The 11,219-nt window shown below is 46.6% G+C and overlaps 1 gene segment (V, D, J or C); it reads left to right on the top strand.

Moving 5' to 3' along the window:
* Nucleotides 1-8,962: 8,962 nt before the first annotated feature.
* On the top strand, nucleotides 8,963-10,654 carry LOC115409728 (Ig kappa-b4 chain C region-like; the record flags this gene model as incomplete). The annotated part of the segment is given in 2 exon segments: nucleotides 8,963-9,182; nucleotides 10,164-10,654. Coding segments are annotated over 2 exon segments (558 nt in total), but the record flags the coding sequence as incomplete, so codon positions are not given.
* Nucleotides 10,655-11,219: the final 565 nt, after the last annotated feature.

Here is an 11,219-nt window from a genome sequence, read left to right as displayed (position 1 = left end):
TTCATCTGCAAAAAGAATTGTTTATACCATTTTTTATTCTTTAGTAATCAGCAGTAGATTATAGGTAAGTTCAACAAAAAATAGCATTTTTACAAGAAAAGGAGATAACATTTTGTGAAAAGACAAAAATCAAGCAGAAAACTGACTTTGTGCTATTTTTTTCCTTTATTGACACCTGAAACATCTGAACAGTTTTTCCCCCGTTTCCGGATTCCTTCTGGTTGGGGGTGGGGCGGGGGGGGGGGGGGGGGGGCTGTTGTTTTCCCCACAGGTCCGGGGTTTGGACCGGCTGTGGTTTGGGATGCTACTGGATCTGGGGGGTGCATACCTGTCTGCAGCGGTGGGGTGGGGGGGTGGGGGCGGCAGTTGTGGGTGGCGGGGGGGCCTGGATGTGGGGTTCGGTGTTCCCTTGCCTTCTGGGGGGGTCTCCCACAGGACAGGACGGTTGGATGATGTGGGAATGTGAGTGTGTTTGGGTTAGGGTTGACTCTGATGTGTGTGTGTGTGTGTGTGTGTGTGTGTGTGTGTGTGTGTGTGTGTGTGTGTGTGTGTGTGTGTGTGTGTGTGTGTGCGTGCGTGTGCGTGTGTGTGTGTCAGTGTGAGTGAGTGGGTGTCAGTGTGAGTGAGTGGGTGTGAGTGTTGGGTTGGGGCGGGGGGGAGTGAGGTGGGAGAGCACAGGGTGGACGGAGGGGTGGGTCGGGGTGGGGTGGGGGGGGTTGATGCCCTGGATCTCGGGGTGCGTGGCCGGAGCGCTGGGGGGTGTACTGGCCTGGGGTGGGTAGCCGCCCATGTGGGCCGGTTTTCCCAAGTGGGTCATGACCCTCCGCCTGTGTGGGGGGTCGGCTCTTGGGCTCTTGGGCCTTGGGCTCTCGGCCCTGCCCGCCCTGGGCGTCCGGCGCCCGGGGTGGACCGGCTCCTGCCGGTCGTGGCTCCGCGGGGCCCGGACCCCGGGACCGCCGGGGTCCCCGGCCGGGGCTTTCCTCTGCCCCATTTCTGAACCAAAGCGTGGGCGTCTGCCTGGGGGAGCGGCTTGGATCCGGGCTCTGTGATGACCGCCGGCTGTCTGGGCTCTGAGGGCCTCTCTGGCCTGCTTCTGGCCTTCTCAGAGGTCAGAGGTCATATATGCATGCTCACTATCACCATCACTATCACCATCATTTATCTTTATCTTTCTCTCTTTCTGTCTCTTGCTCTCTGAGCGTTTCCGTCCCGGTCCTGTCCTCAGCCATGCCGGATGCCAGCTTTAAATAAAGGCAGCAGCAGGAGGAGACTCAGTCTCGACCTGCTGCTGACATTAAAATCTGTTCAGATAATAAAAGGCTACAATCATACAATATTGCACGCCCCAGCTGCTGAACAGGACAAGGGAAAAAAAACAAAAAACCAAAAAAAAAACAGCTCCATGTTAGTGGATGGGACATGCTAACGGCTACATGTTAGTGGATGACTGATGCTAACAGCTCCATGTTAGTGGATGACTGATGCTAACAGCTCCATGTTAGTTGATGACTGATGTTAACAACTCCATGTTTGTGGATGACAGATGCTAACAGCTACATGTTAGTGGATGGGACATGCTAACAACTCCATGTTAGTGGATGACAGACGCTAACAGCTCTATATTAGTGGATGGGACATGCTAACAACTCCATGTTAGTGGATGACAGACGCTAACAGCTACATGTTAGTGGATAGGACATGCTAACAACTCCATGTTAGTGGATGACAGATGCTAACAGCTCCATGTTGGTGGATGTGACATGCTAACAACTCCATGTTAGTGGATGACAGACGCTAACAGCTACATGTTAGTAGATGGGACATGCTAACAGCTACATGTTATTGGATGACACATGCTAACAGCTACATGTTAGTGGATGGGACATGCTAACAACTCCATGTTAGTGGATGAGAGATGCTAACAGCTACATGTTAGTAGATGGGAGTAGCTAACAGCTACATGTTATTGGATGACACCTGCTAACAGCTACATGTTAGTGGATGGGACATGCTAACAACTCCATGTCAGTGGATGACAGATGCTAACAACTCCCATGTTAGTGGGTGGACGTCTCAGTCGTGGGCCGGCGGGGAGGCTCGATCCCGACCAGTGCCGCTTGCGGCTTTAATCTATAAGAACAGATTCACATGAGTAAAAAGGTAGTGGAAAATTATGATTTTCAGATCGCATAATTGCATTGATTACCAGTCAAGGTAAGTTCCTCCATGCTTTTGTACATGGTGTGAAGTGACAGGTGATGTTTAAATGACTCCTTGAGGAACAATTCATTGCTCACTTTTAATGCTTGGAGGGATTCTCCACAAAGTCTGGCAATCTCCTTCTGCTTTGCACCGGCATTGCTGTAGGTTGTAGTGATGGCCATTTTTGAAAGTCCAGTAAAAGCAGCTTTTTTTGTCCCACCATGCTGCAAGATGCTGTTTATGTAATGTGCAAAGGCTGACAAATTAGGTGCCCGTCCTCTCAGTGAAATAGATAGTTCAGCACAAAGTGCAGAGACATTGTCTTTAGTAATAGCCTTAAAAATACTTAGGAGGACAGGCAAACGACGTTCAAGGTCCAGGAGAAGATTCATAAATGAAAATGCCCTTTGGTCAGGTGAACACTTCCAGAGCATGAATCCATATTGAGGATTGAGGATATATCTGTGCATTCTTTGTCCAGTTAGTCCATTGGACTTTTGCAGAGGTGGGTAGTGCACAGTTACATGTTAAAAATTATATGTACTTCAGTAAGTTTTTGGCGTAACTCATACAATAATTGAATTTTGACAGAAAATGTATTCACTATACAGTCTTCCTTTGAAATGGTTATTTTTTACACATTTAGGATATCTTATTCTGAAACATCACGCAACAAATCCATTTGGTTATATCCAAAAATGTGAAAATCATGCTACCTCATGCAACGCTTGTATCACCAGCAAGCAAGCCTACAGTTTGTATATGAGTGTACAACTCCAGCTACCTGTGTGATGCCTCCCCTCGAAGATGATGCTGGTGGCGGCTTAAGGCGAATCTTCTTGCGGTCTCAAGGAGTTTTTGAGGGTGTGTGTTGCCTTTTTTCAATTGTTTCTGAGGAAGATGAAGTTGCGGTCGATGTTCTGTTGGTTTCAGCTTCTTGCCATTGTTCGTATAAGGGATAGTCTTTTCTAAAGGCGTTAGAACCAACAGGCAATGTCTACACATACGGACAGACTTGTTGTCGCATAGCTGTAAGTTTAGCCCTAGTAATGCTAATCTTTCAAACGAACTTTGTAGTTGCTTTCTTTTTTAAAAAAATTAGCACTGTACTGGAAAGTTGTCCTTGTACTCGTAGATTTTTACGACAAAAACGGCAGAAATCGTTTACCGAAGACTTGTCTCGACTGCATGCCATGATCCCATGTTTTGGACGACAAAACGACTACAACGGAGCGCTGCGTACGTCGCATTGAGTTTGCATCACAGCCTTGTTTATCGGATTGGTTCTCTCCGCTCAATAGTCCCGCCTCTTGTTGCCAGATTGAAATGCTGCCTCAATGGCGCGGTACCAGACTGTCTTAAGATAAGATAAGATAAGATAAGATAAGATAAGATAAGATAAGACTTTATTGATCCCACGATGGGGAAATTTCACTGTTACAGCAGCCAAAGAAGAAGTACCACAGTCGCAAATAAATATCAATAAATAGAAAAACAAGAACACAAAGTGCAAAAAAGTTTGCAGGCAAGCATTTCACACATTTTGCAGGCAACACCGTGCACATCCTTAGCACCAGAAACAGGAGGATGGGGCATGCGCCACAGCCCATAAATAGATGGTTGAGTATGCAGACCGGAGGAGGCAAAAGCACATCAAAAACACCACACAGGGGAATTTATACAGCGGCATTGAAGAGTCTGACAGACGCTGGAATAAATGACCTGCGAAAACGCTCCTTCTTACACCCAGGGTGCACTAGTCTGTTGCTGAAGGAGCTTTTTAACGACTTCACAGTTTGGTGCAGAGGGTGGGAGGAGTTTTCCAAGATGGACAGTAGTTTGGCCAGAGCCCTCCTCTCTCCCACTACCTCCATGGAGTCCAGGGGGCAGCCACAGACTGAGCTGGATCTTTTAATCAGTCTGTTGAGTCTTTTCTTGTCTCACTCAGTGCAACCCCCCCCCCCCCCCCCCCCCCCCCCAGCACACCACCGCATAGAAGACCACTGACGACACTACGGTGTCATTGAAGGTCCTCAGTAATGGTCTGCTCACACCAAAAGATGCGAGCCTCCTCAGCAGGTACAGACGACTCTGACCCCTCTGATACAGAGAGTCAGTCTTACCTGACCAGTCCAGCTTGTTGTTCAGGTGAAGACCCAGGTACTTGTAAGTCCTCACTCTCTCGATGTCGAGTCCCTGGATGCTCACTGGTGGAATAATTGACGGTGTCCTGAGGAAATCGATCACAATCTCCTTTGTCTTCGTGACGTTCATCTGGAGGTGGTTCTGCCCACACCAGAAGACAAAGTCCGTGATGACCTTCCTGGACTCGCAGTCGTGCCCCTCTGACACCATCCTATGATGGCAGAGTCATCAGAGAACTTCTGGAGATGACAGGTGTCTGTGGAGTAGCGGAAGTCTGATGTATACAGGCTGAAGAGGAAAGGTGAGAGTACTGTACCCTGGGGGGCTCCCGTGCTGCAGACCACCACCTCAGACACACAGTCCTGTAGCCTCACATACTGGGGTCTGTCTGTGAGGTGGTCCATGGTCCATGCAGCCAGCTGGTCACTAACCCCCGCCCTCTCCATCTTCACCCTCAGCAGTGATGGTTGTATTGTGTTGAAGGCACTGGAAAAGTCAAAGAACATGATCCCGATGGTGTTCCCAGCATCCTCCAGGTGAGACAAGGATCTCTGCAGCAGGTAGAGGACGGCATCATCCGTCCCAATCCCAGGCTGGTACGCAAACTGCAGAGGATCCATGTTTGGGCTCACCAGGGGGCGTAGATGGTTAAGGACCAGCCTCTCCAGAGCCTTCATCAGGTGAGAGGTCAAGGCCACGGGTCTAAAGTGGTTGGGTTCCTTGGGGCGCGAAGTCTTGGGGACCGGGACCACACAAGACGTCTTCCACATGGCAGGAACCCTTTCCAGTCTCAGGCTGAGGTTGAAGATGTGGCAGACCACCTGACAGAGCTGGTCTGCACAGTCCCTGAGGAGTCTGGAGCTGATGCCATCAGGACCCGTGGCTTTCCTGGCTCTGGTCTTCCTGAGCTGCGTTCTCACCTGATCCACTGTAGGTGTGAAGAGGAGAGGAGAAGGTGGAAGGAGGGAGGAGAGCCCCGGGGATGGTGGAGATGAAGGAGGTGAGGGGGAGGGGGTGATCAGGCAGGAGGAGCTGGAGGTCAGCTGGACAGGGCTCAGGCTAGAGGGGCATAGGGTGAGACCGTTGTCAAACCTGTTGAAAAACAGGTTTAACTGGTTGGCCCAGTCTCTGTCCCCAGGTTCAGGTTCCCTCTTTCTGGCCTTGTCCTGCCCTGATATGGTCTGGAGTCCTCTCCAGACCTCTCTTATGTTGTTGTTCTGCAGCTGATCCTCCATCTTCCTCCTGTAGGTGGTCTTACAGTCTCTGATCTTCCATTTAAGGTCCCTCTGTACCCTCCTCAGGTCTTCTCTGTCACCGGACTTGAAGACCCTCTTTTTCTCCAGCAGCAACGCTCTCAACTCAGCAGTCACCCATGGCTTGCTGTTTGAGAAACACCGTATCCTCCTAGTAGGCACGATGGTTTCTACACAAAAGTTTATATATCCAGTGATGCAGTCTGTTAAACTGTCGATGTCCTGTCCATCCTTTGTGTCTTTGTGTGTAATACTTAAATATAACACATAAATAAAGTCAGTCTGGCATGCCTGACGAGGAGCAGACAGCAGCTCGTTTCGCTTGAAAAGCAGCTGAACTCTCCTGAAAACACTGAACCTGAAACTGAAGGGTTTTTTTTCCTGTTTTTGTTTTTTTTTTTTTGAATGTCTACTTTTTCTTGAGGTTCCTGGAGCTTCTTAAATAAAAAAAAATGCATTTATCAGTGTTGTGTGTTTGTTTATTTGTTAAATATTTTTACCAACAATGCAGGTCATCCATTAATTTCAGCACCATGGACAGCAGCACTGTTTACTGTGAACCATGTAAACAGAGGCCACTTCAACTGCTGCTACTCTTGGTTGTTGAAAGAACTTCCTGTCTTTCATGAAATGTTTCAACATACCAGCCGAATACTGTAGTATCTCAATGTTTGTGGCAGTAATGCTGTTTTTTTGTTTTTAAATCTCACTGCTGTGCAGGACTGTGGATGGACATGCACGTGACATTGGAAGTTGTCATGCATGCCAAAAAATAAATGTCCCCCAAAGCCCCTTGTGTAATCCGCCCCCCCCCCCACAAAGCTAGTGACCCTCCTGTCTGTCCACATGACAACACTGCTCACCAATCACTGAGCAGACCTCATTGCTGAATCATGTGATAGTTTGATTATTAGCTCTTTCAGAGTGATTAAACAGAATTTAAAGATTAACATTGCCTCATAACACCCCCACCTCGTTGACAACCTTAGCCAATAAAAAGATGAACTCTGATGATTTCTGTTCATTCTATGTCTGGAGAAAACCCTTCGCGAGAAAGAGACTGTCATGGATGCAGGATGGAAGGACCCACACGCAGGCAGTCTGGCAGACTTAGCTTGTTGATTTCCAGGTACGCAGGGAAACAAGAACGCAGGGCAAGCTGAGCTGGGGTACAGGCAGGGACACAGGAGCACACGGACAACCCACAGCGCACCGACCAGGACAAGTGAGGGATGCAGGCTTAAAATAAGGTAGACACAGATGAGGCACATGAGGGCACTAATGAGGTAGGAGACAAGAGAACATGAGGAACAGACAATCAGGAGAGGCAGGGCATGCAGAAATGAGAAAACGAAACCAGAACCGGCCCTGAGCGCCCCCACATGGCCGGAGGGGCACAGGGCGTGACAGAGACATTACAGGCAAACAGGTATTTTCTTGGTATTGATTTTAACCAGAGTGATGACTGCATAACCATATCAGACACAAGATTTGCTGGAAGAGTCATAGAGAGGTTCTAAATGTATGACTGTCATCCTGGATCCACACCGTGTGAGAAGAAATTGAATTTCACAGATGATGGAGCTTCGAGTGACACCACATGGTACAGGGAGGCAGTGGGAAGACTGATGGACTGAACCATCTGGACCTGACCTGATCTGAGTTTAACTGGGTGCAAATCATCACAGTATTTTGATAAAACCACAGAACAGCAATGGAGCACAGTGAAACATGTACTGAGATATATTAAAGGTAAAAATAACAAGTGGTTATCGTATAAGCCCAACCAAAGAAGCATCCTGATGTTGCACTGTCCACTTGTGAGGCAGAGTCCAGAGCTCTGGCCTCAACCATCAGAGTGTTTCCACCTCACACAACTTTTATTTTTAATTTCCAAAAGTGTATGAGAACAACCAAGGTACTGTTGCCTTAGCCAGAAATCCTGTTAACAGACAAAGATGTAAACATGATTTAAAGTATCACTTCATCAGATCAACTGTGAATTCTGGGAAAATACTTCAGGAGTATTTTCCATCTGACCATCTGGTGGAAGATTTTCAACCAAACCAACAACAAGTTTCAGTTTTGAGTTTGTAAACTTCATGGGTTTTTAGGGGGGTTAATGAATCTTTGTGTTGGCATTTTGAAGTCAGTTTGTGTGACTTCACTGATTACGTGGGCATTTTCAAAAGACAAAATATTGATTCACAGCTCAAAACAACTGAGAACTGAGTTTCTGTTAATGTTTTTCTCCCATGAGTTCATTTTCATACGGTGCTTTTTATCCCTCAAGTCTTGACTTCATGTGTGTTCAACTCTTTGGAAGTAAACTGCTCTTTAACTGAGGTGGAAGAACGACTGAACATAACAACTGTGTTCTGGAGAAACTCTCAGGTTTATATATTTCAGTTATAATGATTGATGACTGAGATGATGATGGACGTCTCGAAGGAAATGATCTGGTTTCATCATGAAAAACAAACAGATATAACTCTATCTGCTACTCATTGATTTCAAACCACAATGTAGACATGGATGAGCTGTAAGTGTGTTGGTTTAACATCTGCTGTGTGTTCAGTGAAGTGTATCAGTGTGTAGCAGTGAGTTCAGTTTCTGTTCAGTCTGACTGAGGGAGGTTTTTGTACGGCGGTTTTTCACTGTGTGAACACAGCTTGACTATTGATCAAATGAGCACTCTGACAGTAATAAACTGCAGCATCTTCAGCTTGAACTCCACTGATGGTCAGAGTGAAGTCAGAGTTTGATCCACTGCCTGTAAAACGATCTGGAGTTCCTGATTCTCGACGGTAGGCCTCATAAATGAGCAGTTTAGGAAGTTGTCCATCTTTCTGTTGGTACCAGGCTAACTTGTGGCCACCAGCACTACCAACATAAACATCCTGACTGGTCCTACATGGTATGGTGACGGTTCCTCCCACAGCAGAGCTGACTGCTGCAGGCTGAGTCACTGTGACCTGGCCTCTGGACTCTGAGGAGACACAGACAGAAAGAGAAAGCAGCCTCATGGTTTTGTGGCCTTCATTTCAGAGGGACGGATGTTGATGGAGGAGAGCAGTTTGATTCTCTGGACTTTACCTGTGAAGCAGCAGCAGAGGAGAGTCCAGATGAGGACGCAGATCACACTCATGTTTGTGAGCAGGAGGATTTCTCTGTCTTCTCTGGTCCTGAAGGACAGCTGTCAGTCCTCCAGTCTTCAGCTGTCAGGACTATAAACTCTCCCAGAGCACTGGAGCATGGAGCTGCTGATGCAAAGTGGCTCTCTATGGAAATGCTCTGACTGACTCCAACAGGGACTTGGATCACTTTCACCACTGACTTTCACTCTGGATTCACACTTTTAGGGGAATATTGAAGGAAAACACTGGAGATTTGAAGACGTGTCTGGAGTTTTCTCCATTTCTCACATTGTCTTGTGTGTTCCTGGTCTTGCTTTGGTGAGTTTGTTAGTTTCCCAGTCAGAGAGTGGTGTCTCTCTACACTCAGAGGTTTTTGTACAGCCGCTCAATGAGTTTGTATCACTGTGGTTCACGTTCGGTGGAGGAACCAGGCTGGATGTTGGAAGTAAGTTGATTCTACTTTCAATACTGACAGCTCAATATTTCAGATTCACACTGAACCTTCTTTTGAATGATTTAAGATGAGAAAGATGTTTTTTTTCTTGATAATTATTGCAGTGATTAAGTTTGAATCTCCATTGATTTCATGCAGTAGAGCTCAGCTCTGCTTCACTTTCAGTAAATCAAGGAGAAAAGTTTTCCTCTGAAGTTTCCAGTGGATTAAAGTCAGGATGAAGTGATAAAAACTCATCTCATCTTTCAATGAGCTCAGTTAGAGACTGATGGCTGGAACACACTGTTTGAACTGGACCAGTCTCATGTTGGATGTGTTTTCACTCTCAGCTGTGTATTTACGGACAGTTTTGCTGCACTGGTCTGTCTTTGGGCTGAGTTTTAGTTGACATGTCCACTGTTTGAAATGTGTTGCTGTTGTAATGTGTGCAGGCTTTATTCTTCTTCTGTTATTGAGTGTCTCTTAGTCAAAGCTGGGTTTATTCTTGCTGCTATTCAAGGTTTTGAAGTTCTGTTATTCACATCAAATTCAGCTTATTTCACATCAAAATAGAAATACTGACGATAAATGTGTTTGAAAATGACAAAAAACCTCCTGATATAAGATCTTTATTGACTGTTTTTCTTCTGTCAAATTCTGCTGCAAATAACAGTGAAAACTGATGTTGGTTTGAAGCTGATGTTGTTAAAGTTTCCACTCATAAACGTTGTGATAACGTGGATGCAAATCTTTGCCAGTAAACGTTGAGACGTGTGTTTGTGCTGCTCTGGGTGTAGTTTGAGGTGTTTGAGGTCAAACTGTTGGATGATTGTCTCTGTGCTGATGTGCATGAGAGGCTTGTTAAAGGGAAGTGAAACAATGTGTGAGCCAGTGACTGCTGGAGCAGAACAAGCATCTGACAGCAACTTCTTCAAGGACAAAAGCATCGGTGTCCCACTGAAGCTGTGCGGCTGTGTGCTCCCTGTCCTCCAGGTGATACCCGGCCCACCCTGACGGTGCTGCCCCCCTCCAGAGAGGAGCTGCAGCAGGGGAAGGCCACGCTCATGTGCCTGGCCAACAAGGGCTTCCCCTCAGACTGGAGTCTGAGCTGGAGGGTGGAGGACAGCAGCAGCAGCAGCAGCAGCAGCTGGGAGGAGAGCAGCAGCCCCGGGGTGCTGCAGAAGCTGGACGGCCTCTACAGCTGGAGCAGCACCCTGAGGCTCCCTGCAGACCAGTGGAGGAAGGTGGGCTCTGTGACCTGTGAGGCCACCCGGGGCTCCCAGACTCCCCTCAGAGAGACGCTGAGGAGAGACCAGTGTTCCCAGTCCTGACCCCACTCACTGGGACTCTCACACTCATCTCACCTCTGTCACTCACTCTCTTTCACTTTTTCTATCTTCACACCAAACTGACTTCAGCAATATTCCTCTTCTGTCTGCTGATTTCCTTCAAGCTTTGAGAAAATAAACATTGTTTTCATATCAGCTGTTCACTCTTGGTTTTCTTCTGTTCAACAATAAACTCATCAAAACACCTTGTTTGGAGCAGAAATTTCACTTGATGAATATTCTCTGGAGTCCACAACTTGTTTCACAACTTTAACTTCAGAGAGAGTTCAAAAAGTACAGTACAGTATCATCAGCATACAGGTTGACTTTTTTAATGATTTTTGCAGTTGAGACGTGTTAGAGCGTCTGTCTCTTCCTGTTGAAATTACTTTCAGAAATTCTCTAAAACTTACAGACTGCTTCTACAATGCTGTGACAATGGTTGTCCAATCATTAGTTCTTTCATGTTTGATGATCTGAAACGTTTAAGTTTGACAAACTAATTTTCATATTAGACAAAGATAACCTGAATGAATACAAGATTTAATTCATCATGATGTTTTCATTGAATAATGTTGGTGATGACTCTGGCTGCAGCGTTCTGGATGAGCTGCAGCTGTTCAACACATTTTTACTGACACCTGGAAACACACCATTGCATTAATCCAAGCTCCTGAAAATAAATGCATGCCTCTCAGAATCTTGAGACCCTGTGGTAAGG

This window comes from Salarias fasciatus, chromosome 22 (assembly GCF_902148845.1).
Source record: "Salarias fasciatus chromosome 22, fSalaFa1.1, whole genome shotgun sequence".
NCBI lineage: Eukaryota > Metazoa > Chordata > Actinopteri > Blenniiformes > Blenniidae > Salarias > Salarias fasciatus.
Note: the sequence above shows the minus strand (reverse complement) of the source record. Positions and strands in the feature narration are given on the sequence as shown.